We start from the raw sequence: 15,326 nt of genomic DNA, 5'->3' as shown, positions 1-15,326 counted from the left end.
ACATTTTATTTAATTTGATTTGATATTGTAAAGATAACAGGGGGAATTCTTAAAGAAAATCTGGTCTGGGTGTGACCTCTGGAGGGCCCAAGCCATCGTCCCACCTGGTGTCTCATGGACCAGGCCCTGCCAGAGGTAGTAGGGATGTCAGTGTGGTATTCTCCCTCTGGCCTGGCCTGAATCCAAGGCTGCTGCCTAGGCTATGTACTACTACTGACTGAACTGAAGCTCGAGTGAAAGAGAGAAAAACCAACATTCCAACTGTGGTATCCAAGTTATTGAAAATGTTTAGGTCCACATTTGATCTTTACTGGTGTAGATGACCTACGCATGGTTCATAACAACTTTACCAAGTCCACCACTGAACATTACTTTGTAACTGTTGTCATCGTACTTTGCATCATAATGCCCAAGTTGAGTCACAGTTCTGATATGTCCCATTTGGGAAGGTGACTAGAGGGACAGAGATGACATCATGCTTGGTCACATCCTGTATAGGTCAGCTGTTGAAGATAGGGGACTTCCCCCCCATCCATCTCTCACCCCCCCCCCCCCCCCCCCCCCTACGACTTAGAACAAGACTTTGTAGTGTTAACAGACTAGGCATCATATCCTCCCAATTCGGGAAGGTTCATTTTTCAAACGATAATGACTTACTAAAATGTAAAGTTATATTGGTCTGTTTTAGCACAGAGAGGTTCTGTTATGTGTCCTGTAACTGTACAGTATCAATCTCAGGCCTTAAGAAGCAATAGCCATATAACTCAGTCCTCTCTCAACCAATGGCTGATCTTAGCTTTACCTCCTCAATAACCTTTTACTCTTTCCCCCATATCTGGCATAAATTCCAAGTGAAATGGAAACAGTGTCATTAAGTCTGTCAAAAGGAGGACATGCATCTCCATTCTCAACAGGGCATAGCTCTGCTCTTGCCTTTTGCCTCTTGCCTTCCTTCCACAGCCCTACTGTACAGCAGTCAGGACACACCCCCTACCGGAGTCATTATCAACCTAAACTATAGTCTTTAATCTAGAAAATGAAATACATCAGCAGATTCTTATTTCCCAATATTTTATTCCAAATGCTACCCTGATCTGAACTATTGGCTCTGTAGCCGTGGAGCGGTCTGTACTGTATGCATACAGTACGGGGTTGGTTGGGGAATGAGACCATGGAGCTTGGTAAGAGGTTTAACTGCAATGTGAGAACTCAAGGCTCCTAGGGTCAGCGGCTCAGTTGTAGTCACTGTGTGACTGGCACAGATTGGGCGCGCCACAACAGTGTCCACATGACTCCCCTGTTCTAGCAAACGCCATGGCACAGAGCAGCGCAGAGCACCCCTGTACCAGCACACTGACTGACCGACACACCTAACACGTTCAGCCACGGCACACATTCATACACACCCACCGCATTCACACACCATTCACACACCATTCACACACACACACGCTCACACGAGAATCAGACCACCACTATTTGGTAAGAAAGAAAGTGAACCAGTGTATTTTAAAAGTGTACTTTTTGATAATAGTCTGTACAATGGTTAATTGGTTATGCAGATTATAGATTTGTAACACATACATTTACTAATTTACTCTTACTGTACAATGAGCATTTCACTTCCAAGGGGTATCCAAGCATGTAAAGTCAAACCACTATCAGAAAAACAGTAGCTGTTTTCAACCATGCATTAGCAACTGAAAGACTGGCTAAGTTTAGTCATTATAAACGGTTATTTACAGTTCCTACTGAGAGATTGCAAGGTTTCCTTTCTTCTCTCTCGATCAGGGAATTCAAATAGAATTACTGAAAAGCCAGCAGAAGCTAAATTCAATACTCAAGCTGTAAAGCCAGTAAGGGTGGTAGTGGTACTGTATATTGTTTGCACTGCAGTCTTAAGTAGAAACATTAATGAATGAAGGAGATAAACTACCGTCCTGTAACTACACACTGGTTATAACATCAAGGTACTAACTCTTAGTTACAACTGGAAGAGATGTAATTTTGGCTCACTTTACATTAAGTACATCCACCTGGATTTAATCTAGTCATAATGAGATTCGTATGGTGTTCCATATGGGTAAGAATCATCATACACTGAGACTTTATCACCCAATAAATGAATTTACTTCATGATTCTGATGTATCACCCAATAAATGTATTTACTTCATGATTCTGACTTTGGTTTTTGCTAAACATTCCGAGACCTTAACTCTAGATTCTACATGTAGATTAATTTCTCAAGGATTTGTATTTGAATTCCAGCTATGGATCATAGACAACATGGGGTAACGTGCTGCTTTGTGCTACCTGCCTGTATGGCAAGACTGCATGTAACTGCATACGACCTCCTTGAACCCATCACGACCTGAAAATGAGGTAAGAAGAGTAGAACAGATGACTTTTCGAAGCCAGAATCCAAAGCAAGCATTTGTCAATCTGGCTCATCGTGGCTGGAGACAAGGGCCACACACACACACACACACAGACACACATACACACAGGCGTTCTCCCAGAGACTTGGGTAAAAGAGGAAATTGGCCTGTGGTTAAGGACGGAAAACATATGACATGGCAATCCTGCTAATTAACGTCAGATCATCAATCCCAGACCACTAAAAGCATCATGATTCCATATTGGTTTTCCTGTTTTGCAAATTACCCTTGTCGAGGCTATGTCCCGAGCCCCATCTGTAAAGAACATCATGTGTCTAACTCTGTATACCTTCTCTTACCAATGAGAATTATTTTCCGTTCCATATCTGCGGACTACCCAGCCATGAAGTACACAGCTGACTGGTAAAGGCTGGATAGGAGCAGGAGCCACTCCCTCCTTTTAAAAGACAATATTTCTTAACTGTGGTCGGTCTCGGCATGCTGACGATACCAGAACCTTAAGCCCTTCGGATGTGAGTGGGCCAACACATATTTTAAAGACCTTCTCAAATGCAATAATGCCATGTAATCTTCAACAAATACAGTAAAACCATATCATTATACTGTACAGAGTGCATCCAGATTATCCACTACCCAGGCCACTGCAGACATCATCAACTAAAACCTTCACAACAAAGGTGTGTGTGAGTATGTAAACCTCCAAATGATTCAACTAAAAAAAATAACTCATCTCACTCCAACAGGCAACATTTGGTAGAGGAACCATTTCCATGACAGACTGCCTTAACCTGCTATTCAAGAAGCAATTAAGTGGAATTAAGTCTTATTTCTACAGAACAATACAGCAAGGCCCTGCTGGGAGTCGGCTGAGTTGAATGACATTGGACAAGTCAGCATTTTGTACTTTACATTTATTTTGACCACAACTCATTTTTTTCTTGAATTTGTACTTAAGCAGTGTCCGGTGCCTTTAGATTTGGCTGTTTTCACATCTCATTTCCAACTCTCCTAAGGTTAGACAAAGGGGTTAAAGGGTGCTGATTGAGACCCATCCTGGGCTCCAGAAAGAGGCTGCTCCCCCCTGTGGTGGCTATGGGCATAGCACTCCTTTCACCAGATGCTTCGTGGGAGGACATAGACCTAACTCTACACAGTGCAAACTCTAACTCATAAGACAAGCTTGAAACAATACTGTGCCAAACATACCAGGATGGACAAAAACACAAAGATAACAAAGCTCTCTCTCTCTCGTGCTGTATTCACAAAGGGAATACGGGTGTTTAATCTAAGCCTCCAGCAGGTTTGTGTGGTGTGATCTCACCACTAGCCAGACTCCATGTGATCACAGCTAACCCCAAGCAGCCAGCGCTGAAAGAGAATCCTATCTTCTTGGCTCACGGTAAAGTGATACCCTTTGAGGTGTGGCTGCAGCCACAGGATATCCTCTGAAGTTGGGAAATCCCTCTATCCCAGGCAGGGAACGCTTCCCACCCTGCCTGCGCCCTGCCTGTGAGCTAGCCTAGTGTCAGGGCTAATCAGTGCTTAAGGCTTCTGTAATGAGAAGCCCGCCACCACTGTCTGCCTGCCTAGCCCCACGCCAACGCCAGCCCTGAGCCCACAGTCACACTTAATGACTGGTAATCACCCTGCATCTTTACACAAACCACTGGAATACCAGCAGCAGCACGCACATGAGGGGAGCAGGGGGAAGTGTTTACATGGAGACTGGCTGTTGAGCAGCCTATAACCTCTTGTTTCATCTCCATACAACACTGGAAGCACACCAACAGGAGTTTGAACCTGGTCTTCCGCCCACCACAACAGTGTTAGCCCGCTTAGCCAAAGCCTAAACATTAACGCTGGAGACTGTGGAGAAGCAGCACAGTGAGTATATTGAAGGCTACAAATGAATCTGCTTTGTTACGTTGTTTTAGGAATATTGCGACTTCCTCTTAATAATGTGGCTGAAAACAATGACCTTTGGAGCTGGAACTGAGGGCAGGGCACATAAGGCTGTCGAAGCAATAAACAACCCTATTAACACTCATTGTGATGCCTTAGTGCAGGGGTTCCCAACCTTTTCCCTCAGGGCCCCCGTTTTCACATTTAAAAAATGTCACCCATACACACTATGTTAAATACAACACCAGTTTAATTTTGTTGATTTGAGGAACTTAGAAAAATTGTTGTTTTGAATATAATGTCCTGCAATTCTACATATATACAGTAGTTTAACAAGACTCATGACACATTTTAGGTAGGCTATTTCATGATAATAATAATCATAATCATTTAGGGCTCCCGAGTAGCGCAGCAGTCTAAGGCACTGCATCTCAGTGCTAGAGACATCACTACAGACCCTGGTTTGATTCCAGGCTCTATCACAACCTCCCGTGATTGGGAGTCCCATAGGGCAGCGGACAATTGGCCCAGCGTTGTCCGGGTTAGGGTTTGGCCAGAGTAGGCCGTCATTGTAAATAAGAATTTGTTCTTAACTGACTTGCCTAGTTAAAAAAGGTTAAATAAAAAAAAGATATATAGATAATCATAATCATCATGGATAAGGAAAATAAAGTTGACACCAAATGTTATTCCACTACCAAATATGTTTTATGATGATAATTTATATGAACCCTCAATTTAATTATACATATTATCTTTTACAGAAAGTGATTAGATCAATTGATAGCGACAGTCACACATTGTATAAGATTACTTCCCAAGAAAATAACAATTTCTTCGACTCCTCGACTTTAGAAGGTCGTAGCTCAGCTTCTGAATGCCATAGAGACAAATCAAAGATATTCCCATGTGCATCAGAGTCACGTCTTCCTCTGGCATTTTACTGTTTGTTTCTAGCCTAAAGCATTGTGGATTAATGCATTGTTTTATATTGGTATAAACAATTGTGAATTGTAAAAAGAATTACATTTTAAAAATACATTTAATCCTCAAATCAAGGAAAGTCCCCCCCCCCACGAAACGTTGGCGCCCGCGCCCCCTATGTTGGGAACCCCTGCCTTAGTGATTGGTAATTCACCATACATAGCGTAGCTGTGGGTATGATTCCTGTATATGCCGCAGCATGTAAACTAAATAAAAACAAATGTCTGTTTGAGTCAGTTTAGGGCTTGCATTGAATGCAGTTTACAAGACCACAAAATGCCTTTCTATGGGCCAAAAGTAGCATTTAAATGAATGAAGTTAGCTTGTTTAACAGCATTCTGCTTAAACGCCTCAAGGTGAACTCTTCAGCTGGGGTCAACTAAGTGAACAATCTCACTCCCTTCACTTCTCGAAAATACCACCCAACAAAGAATATTCCATCAAGGTTCAGTATTGTCTAAGCATGAGAATGAAACTGCAGCTAACTTCCCCAATGGTAAGCCTGGGCTGTGAGGGAGAAGCAGCACCTGCCACAACAGGCTCAACAGGGGAAAGTAAATGAGTGCTCACATTCTTGTGGTAAAGGATGACAATTTGAGTGGGTGCTTGACCACGCTAGGAATCCCACCCCACCTTCTGCCGCTGCAGACTACGGGCAACAGAGACGGTGTGTTTACTTTACACTTACGCTCCACCGCACTCGGGAAATTGGGTATGCAACATCGACCATCTATTTTGAGTAAATCAGTACCCAGGAAGAAGGCCGGAGGATGTGCTGTCCTCGTGCTCATGGCAGATATTTATTTGAACAAGTGTGTGTTAGTATGTATACTCCACTCAATGTCAGACATCCCAGGTGTGTGTTGTGTGTGCGTGTGCGTGCGTGCGTGCGTATGTGCGTGCGTGCGTGCGTGCGTATGTGCGTGCGTGCGTGCGTGCGTGCGTGCGTGCGTGCGTGCGTGCGTGCGTGCGTGCGTGCGTGCGTGCGTGCGTGCGTGCGTGCGTCTGTCTGTCTGTCTGTCTGTCTGTCTGTCTGTCTGTCTGCGTGCGTGCGTGTATGTCACTCATGCCCAACCAGGCAGGGAGTCTGCAGGGCTAGTCGGCACTGTCTGAATGGAGGACGGAGGCCAGCGGGCTGATCAGAACAGACTTCCCTCGCTGTAGGAAGTGGGTATTGAACTCAGTAGGGGGCAGACGTGCTCCCCTCTGAGATGATGCCTGGAGAGGATAAAACACGCTCAGTAAGGGACTTGGAAACAGTGGACTCTTGTGTGTGTGTTGTTGCTGTGTGTGTGTGTGTGTGTGTGTGTGTGTGTGTGTGTGTGTGTGTGTGTGTGTGTGTGTGTGTGTGTGTGTGTGTGTGTGTGTGTGTGTGTGTGTGTGTGCGTGCGTGCGTGCGTGCGTGCGTGCGTGCGTGCGTGCGTGCGTGCGTGCGTGCGTGCGTGCGTGCGTGCGTGTGCGTGCGTGCGTGTGCGTTTGTGCGTGCAGGCATGTGGGCATGTGTGTTGCACTGAGTGTCAGTGGTGTCCGGTTTCTGGGTAGTCGGTTTGGCTTTGGGGCAGTATCAGAAACATTTTCTGTGTATCTATGTCACCTATGTCATCTGTTTGTCTCATGTTCTCTGGTTTAAAGGATAAATCATTCACTGACACTCATCTCATTCATAGTATCATCGCATCCTCACACCAAATGACCCTTTGTGCTTCAATCTTATTACATGCAACTGGTTAGTTATTGAGGGCCAATGGTAATGTTGTTGGATGGTTATGATCTACCACTATGTCTCTATACCTCAAAAGCTCACTTGATACACATGTGACTTTTAGCGATGATGTGGTTTCTATACCACTGGGCTGCTGAACAACTCTCACATGTATCATTTTCAAGACAGCATAACAGTCCAGCCTGAACTAGCATAGGTCTAAACTTTACAGTAAGAACACTAAGTAATGACAGTTACCCTAACATTAGGGGTTACTTATGTTTATTATCTGTAATAACATGTCGGATTTATGGTGATAGTAACTTCCTCTAACAACATACTGTACCGGTCAGGGGACATAACCTTTTCAGGAGTGACACATTAGACCTAAACGGACACTCCTATCATATCACACAACCTCTGGCAATGCAAACCACGATCGTGATCCAAAAAGTAATTATTTCCAAACAGCGCTATTCCTTCCTTCCACCCTAGTCCGCTTTGTCTGGTCCTTCCTAATTTATTGGTTTCCTTATATGAGATCTGAGAGAAGGTTAGACCCAATTCAGCGGCCCCTGAGGCATAACAAACCAGTTTACAGCTTCATAATGTCCAACGGGTCCTGGAGGGCCCCTCCCATCCCTGTGTCCCCCCACTGGTTCACAGCTAAACAATGCCCTTATCTTATATAGGCGGCAGGTAGCCTAGTGGTTAGAGCATTGGGCCAGTAACCGAAATGTCGCTGGTTCGAATACCCAAGATGAAGAACCTGTTGATGTGCTCTTGAGCAAGGCACCTTGATCCTCATTTATTTCAGGGGTGCCGTACTATCGCTGACCCTATAAAATAACACACTTCACTGCACCTATCTTCTGTATATGACAATAAAACATATATATTTATTTGATACCCTTGGAACTATACTGCTGGTGTTCTCACTCACTCTAATCACTCTACAATTTGTTAAATAAAGGTTATAAAGCCCAGTTAAAGATTCAATTAAAATACAATTAAACCAGCCAAAATATGTCCGTGCTGCCATGAGTCCACATTTGTTTGTGTAAATGACTCAAATCAACTTCATGAAAACTATTGTTTGCAACACAAGGTGGTGGTGATTACTTCTGTCATCAACAATCTATTGTCTGTATATTTTAGACAGAATGTGACTGGAATGATATGGTGTTCATGGTAGAATAAATGATCCCTAAAAATAATATTACGATTCTGACTGAACTCTCATAGTTGCTGTAAGGTTGCAGGTGCCACTGAGAATAGATTAGTGATATATAAACCACCAACTGGGAAGGAACTTTCTGTTATAACATATCCAAGCTACAACATGCCTGCTGTAGGCTATTTGTATCCTTCACACAAGAGATTTGAAGGTGATATTACTTTTTTTTTTTTTGCTATCTATAGGTTAATGGTCTTCCAAGGAAGTCTGAATCCTAATTAATGAAATTCATCAGAAAAGACAACGGCTGCCAGTAGACTCGATATATTGAGGTGGTCATAGCAGGTTACACCTAAAAACGAAGGCGTTCCCTGGGAATAACGTGTTTAATTGTTCATTATTAAATAAATAAAATACTGTCTTTGATATGATAGTATCTCATGAGATTGGGAAACGAACTGTAAATTCTGGACACATTCTTTCAAACTGTTTCTAAACTTAGTGGGAGCGCGAACCATATGCCAGAATTTTCTCTATATCGATGTTAATGCTAGACGGGGGATTTTCTATGCAAGCTGTACAGACGTTTCAGACACCGGTTAAGTGAGCTGCATTGCTTTATTGTAACCAGCTGTCGCGACTGAAGCCTTCACTCACCTTTCGCCCCGTGTATGTTTTCAGAGCCGACTTCAACAAAATAATCACACTACTCTGCTACTTTTCATTCAAATATGCCTGATAGGCCTATCAATGGCTTAGCGTAGGATACCTGTCAGAAGACTAATCGCTGTCTAAACCTGCCCAGAGACAGCTGATATTGGTTATTTTACTGTAGATAATCCCAACTCCTACTCCCCTTAAAAATATATATGCTACAGCATATTACCCACCCCAAAACCTTCAGTAGTTTGAGCTATTACAACGGTCTGTAAACCCACTGCAATGCCGACTAATTAATCTCATCTACCTGCTCTCACCACCCATAGTGACAGCCTACTCCGCTACCTAAGTGTCTCTGAACTGACAGTTCTGTGCAACAATGTTGCGGATACTTGAAACAAATCACAATATAGCTACAAGGACACCATGCAGTAAGCAGCCTAGATCCTAACCTATTAATTTGCACCACGTTTGATATTACTAGAGGACACATCAACAGGGATGAATGTGAGTGCCATTCTTATTAATGTATGCCATATTTACGCGATACGAAAGTTGAAACAATTGAATGAACCGTATGCTAATATAAGTACAGCAATTTATCCGCCCTATCAAAGTTGCTATAAGAGCGCATGATATCTCGTAATAAACTCTAATCAATGACAGTGTCATGAACATGTGGATGGATACAGTGCCTACCCGAAATAAGCTGTTGTCGGTCCGGGCAAATTGAAAAGGTACACTATAACTGTGAACGATAACCATCCCAGGAGTAGGTGTCCATCCAGCATTTTGCTGCGGCTCCAGGGCAGATCATTTCGTTTCTCCTGAGTAGCTGTGTAAAATCCCTTGTTGTACGTTCGGCACTTCTTATAGAGAGAGGACATTTGCGCTCCTCCCATTAGCGGAGAGCAAATCTGAGTGAGGGAGTGGATGTGTGGGTGGGTGTGTGTGTGTGTGTGAGTGTGAGTGTGAGTGTGAGTGTGAGTGAGTGAGTGAGTGAGTGAGTGAGTGAGTGAGTGAGTGAGTGAGTGAGTGAGTGAGAGAGTGAGTGAGTGAGTGAGAGAGAGAGAGAGAGAGAGAGAGAGAGAGAGAGAGAGAGAGAGAGCATTGTGAACCTGTTTGTTATTATAAATATAAATTACTTTCAATATTTTAAGTATCACTGATGTTGTCAAATTCGCGCGCACGCACCCGCGCGCGCACACACACACAGCCTACCTTGACAGATTGATCATATAGACCTGTTTGTTATAAGCCAAAAAATTGTCAAGAACATGTTTTGATGTTTTGATGAACATGTTTTGATGCCATTATATAGATATATAATTGTAGAATAATAGTGAAGACATCAAAACTATGAAATAACACATATGGAATCATATAGTTACCAAAAAAGTGTTAAACAAATCAAAATATATTTGAGATTCTTCAAAGTAGCCACCCTTTGCCTTGTTGACAGCTTTGCACACTCTTGTCATTCTCTCAAGCAGCTTCATGAGGTAGTCACTTTGAATGCATTTCAATTAACAGATGTGCCTTGTTCAAAGTTAATTTGTGTAATTTCTTGCCTTCTTAATGCGCCTGCCTGACCACTCTGCCTGCCCCTGACACTGAGCCTGCCTGCCGCCCGGTACCGTTGCCCCACCTCTGGTTTACTGACCCCTGCCTGTCTATTGCCTGCCCCTGTTGGAATATTAAACGTTTGCTTATTCTACGTGGTCTGCATCTTGGTCTTACCTTCATACCTGATAGTACGAACTGGCCATGACTGACCAAGCAGACCCGGACCAGCTGAGCAACACCATCTCCTCCCAAGGATCCTCCATTGGTAGGCACGAGGAATTCTTCATTGGCTGACAGAGGGGGTCCAAACGTTGTCTGAGTACCATGACCGGGCATTGGACATGCTGCTGGAGCAATTCCGCGTGTCGTCTGAGGGGCAGCCTGCCATGGTGGTAACCCTACCGCCTCTCAGCAACTCTGTGGTTAGCAGCGCTGCCCCACCTGCCACTCCACCTTCCCGGGAGCCCCAGTTACCTACTCCGGAATGCTTTAAAGAGAGCTGAGCACTTGTCAGGCGTTTTTAGCTCAGTGTGCCCTCATTTTCGAGCTTCAGCCCTCCTCCTTCCCCTTGGATCGCTCCAAAATAGCCTACCTCATCACGCTGATGTCTGGAAGGGTTCTCACCTGGGCTTCCGCCGTATGGGAACAGCAGTCAGCCATTTGCACAAGCCTGGAGGGGTTCGTGGGAGAGGTGAGGAATTTCTTTGGTGCCCCGAGAGAAGCTGCCCGGAAGCAAATCCCCCCGGCAAGATGCCCGCACTGTGGCCGACTATGCGGTGGATTTCTGTACGTTGGCAGCGGAGAGTGAGTGTAACCCAGAAGCACTGTTTGATATGTTCCTGCACAGCGTCTCGGGGGAAAGGTTAAGGACGAGCTTGCGGCTCGGGAGTTCCACAGATTTTGACTCCCTCATCACTTTGACCATCCTCATCGATGGGCGATTGCGACAGATGGAGAGGAAATTCGATTTCACTCATACGTCCAGGGATTCCACCTCGCCTCCGAGTCATTCCGGAAGTCCCAGGCGGTCCTGTGACCGAGAGCACCTGAGATTTCCCAACCTTCCTCGAGAGTCACCGAGGAGGGCCAAGGCACTGTTTCCGAGCCCATGCAACTAGGCAGGGCTGGGCTTCCGTCAACGGAATGGCAACATTGGATCAACACAAGGAGCTGTCTATATTGCGGGACTTTTGGTCATTTTGTGTCCTCTTGCCCAGTAAAATACCAGGCTCACCGGTAGGAGCGAGTACTCTGGTGGGCCATATAGGGAACTTTTCTGCTTCCCTTTCTCGCACTCCTTTTCATGTCATTCTGCTGTGGGGAAACCAGTCCAAATCTCTCTGGGTCCTCATTGACTCTGGGGCCAATGAGAACGTTTTGGATGCCACACTGGCTTCCGAGCTGAACATCCCCACTCAGCCCCTCTCCATTCCCGTGGATGTTAGAGCATTGGATGGGCACTCTACAGGTCGGGTCACCCATAACACCACTCTCATCAACCTACGGGTGTCAGGGAATCATAGCGAGACCTGCTCATCAAGTCCCCCCAGATCCCTGTGGTTTTGGGATTCTCCTGGCTCCAGCGATACAACCCACTCATCACCTGGTCTACGGGTGCCATCATGAGCTGGAGTACGTTCTGCCATGGCCATTGTCTGAAGTCGGCGCAACCTGCCCCGGGACGTCTTCCTGGTCCTCGGAGGTGGTTACGGATCTCTCCTCCATTCCCGCGGAGTACCAGGATCTCGGGGAGGTGTTCAGAAAGTCCCGGGCCACTTCCCTTCCGCTGCACCGCCCCTATGACTGCGGGACTGACATTCTCCCTAGCACCACGCCTCCCCTGGGGCGTCTATACTCGCCGTCAGGACCTGAAACCAAGGCTATGGAGGACTACATTGGGGACTCCCTAGCTAATGGATTTATTGGCTACCACCCAGGAGCCCGAGACCATCCTTCCCAACTCGTGCCTGGTAACGTCACTCAGCTGGGGTATTGGGAAACAGGTTTGGAAAGCGCAGCGGTCCCAGCCGAACCCTGGGGAGTGAGCCCATTCCTCCAGGCTTGCCTGCCACCCGGGCTCCCGGCGGACCCTGGCCTTTCTGCGACAACGCTTTTGGTGGCCTACCATGGGTCCGGACATCGTCGTCTTTGTCGGCGCCTGCACAGTCTGTGCACAGAACAAGACCCCTCGACAAGCTCCGGCTGGCCTCCTCCAACCTCTGTCCATCCCTCATCGCCCTTGGTCTCTCATCTCCCTAGACTTTGTCACAGGGCTCCCCTCGTCTGACGGCAGTACCGCCATCCTGACCATGGTGGATCGCTTTTCCAAGGCCGCCCACTTCATTCCTCTCCCCAAGTTACCCTCTGCCAAGGAGAAGGCCCAGCTCATGGTGCGTCACGTCTTCCGGATCCATGGTCTGCCCATGGACTTGGTCTCCGACCGCGGTCCTGAGTTCTCGTCCCGGTTCTGGAAGGCGTTCTGCACCCTCAATGGGTCGTTGGCCAGCCTGTCCCCTGGGTTCCAATCCCAGTCTAACGGCCAGTCGGAGCGAGCCAACCAGGACCTTGAGACCACCCTGCACTGCCTGATCTCCGCCAACCCCACCACCTGGAGCCAGCAGCTGGTGTGGGTGGAATACATCCTCAACACCCTCAACACCTGCTCTGCCACGGGCCTCTCACCGTTTGAGTGTTCCCTGGGGTATCAGCCCCTCCTTAAGACTACCTCCAGGTATCGATGACAAGCGGATCGCCATCAGACCCCGGCTCCCCGGTATCATCTCGGGAAGAAGGTAAGGGTTTCCACCCGGGATCTGCCCCTCCAGGTGGAATCCCGCAAACTCTCCCCCCAGTTTATCGTCCCATTCCCCATCTCCAAGGTCATTAGCCTCTCTGCTGTTCATCTTCTGTTGCCCCGTACCCATTGTATACATCCCACCTTTCATGTGTCCAGAGTCAAACCCATGTCTCACAGCCCTTTGTCTCTCATTTCCTCAGCTCCTGCTTTTTCAAGTCTCTCTTTTCTCACCCTCCTGGTTTTGACCCTTGCTTGTCCTGACTCCGAGCCTGCCTGCCTGACCACTCTGCCTGCCCCTGACTCTGAACCTGCCTGCCGACCTGTACCTTTGCCCCCTTCTGGATTACCGACCTCTGCCTTACCCTGAGCCTGCCTGCCGCCCGGTACCGTTGCCCGACCTCTGGTTTACTGACCCCTGCCTGCCTTGACCTGTCTATTGCCTGCCCCTGTTGGAAAATTAAATTGATTATTGATTATTCGACATGGTCCGCATCTGGGTCTTACCTTCATACCTGATAAACAGACACATCTCAACATCAACTGTGCGTGAATCAGGCCTTCATGGTTGAATTCCGGCAAAGACACCAATAAGAAGAAGAGACTTTATTGGGCCAAGAAACACAAGCAATGGACATTAGACCGGTGGAAATCTGTCCTTAGGTCTGATGACTCTAAATTTGAGATTTTTGGTTCCAACTGCCATGTCTTTGTGACGCAGAGTAGGAGTGATGGAGTGCTGCATCAGATAACCTGGCCTCCACAATCACCCGACCTCAACCCAATTGAGGTGGTTTGAGATGAGTTGGACCGCAGAGTGGAGGAAAAGCAGCCAACAAGTGCTCAGCATAGATGGGAACTACTTCAAGACGGTTGGAAAAGCATTCCAGGTGAAGCCGGTTGAGAGAATGCCAAGAGTGTGCAAAGCTGTCATCAAGGCAAAGGGTGGCTACTTTGAAGAATCTCAAATCTCAAATATATTTTGATTTGTTTAACACTTTTATGATTACTACATGATTCCATATATGTTATTTCATAGTTTTGATGTCTTCACTATTATTCTACAATGTAGAAAATAGTAAAAATATAGAAAAACGTTGATTGAGTAGTGTCCAAACTTTTGACTGGTACTTTAGGCTAGTGAAGTCAACAACAGCTGATTGACATTTATGAGCTGTCTTTCTTTGTTGGTAAGTATCCAGCAGTAGTTGTGCACCATGCTAACTGAGGTCAGCTGAGCAGAGGTGTCAGCCTGCTACAGTATGTCCCCTTTGTGTACTGCCAATTGGTCAATGACATGACAATTCATTTCTGGAATGTTAGCCTTTAGTTGTTAGTAGAGGTTGTGCAGTAGTTGCATGTAACCTACACTACTAAATGACTTGGCTTGGAAAAGTTTGTGCATTACTTATTTTTCACTAAATAATCTCTTGTATTTCTACAATACAGTATCCTGTGTAGCAGTGACTAAATTGGCACTATGCTCATACAAAAACATTTCGGCGCTGAGAAAATCTGTCAAGAAGTCATATGGACAAAAATAATTGTGTATGTTTTGTATATTGTCTACACGGAGACTAACACTATTTCAATTCCCTGCAGAAGAAGCCTGCAGCTGGCCTGGGTAGGTACAGTGAAACATCATATATCCCAGACAGTCTAACCATTATTCATTATTTGGTTAAACTATTTTTGGTTAAACTAAGTTAAAGATCAGTGTATGTGCCTATCCTTTGTGGGATATCCTTTTCTGTGTTTATTTGAACTAAGTAAGAACATAGGTTAATTTACAGTTAACAACTGCATGTGCAAAGCATATTTCTTTAGGCTAATATTTCGCAAGAGCTGAAGATGGAACCTTTTAATTAGTAAGCACAAATGTATACTCAAAGCCATAAATCAATAGGATTTTGGCAAGCATGGTTAGGAAAAGATTGTCTATGCTTGTTCTGATACTACTATTCTGATCTACAGTATTCAGTTCCATAATAGAGACTTTGATGGCCATAAATTAAACATATAATCAATACATTTCATGATTTTCAAACACTTTAAGATAATTTCTGTGTTCATTTAGTTAATTTATGGATCAAGGAGTAAAAAATAGATATGGATCTGGACTTGGGAAGGATCCAGCTTTC

At 45.5% G+C, this 15,326-nt stretch overlaps 1 protein-coding gene across 1 annotated transcript in view; it reads right to left on the bottom strand.

The window, feature by feature from the left end:
- LOC120055978 (protein Wnt-9a-like) overlaps positions 1 to 9,661 on the bottom strand; it is a 38,393-nt gene extending 28,732 nt beyond the window's left edge. The window contains exon 1 of the mRNA XM_039004078.1: positions 9,525 to 9,661. Coding sequence (XP_038860006.1) covers positions 9,525 to 9,616 — 92 coding nt within the window. The 5' untranslated portion in view covers positions 9,617 to 9,661. The remainder of the gene's footprint in view (positions 1 to 9,524) is intronic.
- Positions 9,662 to 15,326: the final 5,665 nt, after the last annotated feature.

Source organism: Salvelinus namaycush, chromosome 11, assembly GCF_016432855.1.
Source record: "Salvelinus namaycush isolate Seneca chromosome 11, SaNama_1.0, whole genome shotgun sequence".
NCBI lineage: Eukaryota > Metazoa > Chordata > Actinopteri > Salmoniformes > Salmonidae > Salvelinus > Salvelinus namaycush.
This window is presented reverse-complemented; position numbering and strand designations above follow the sequence as displayed.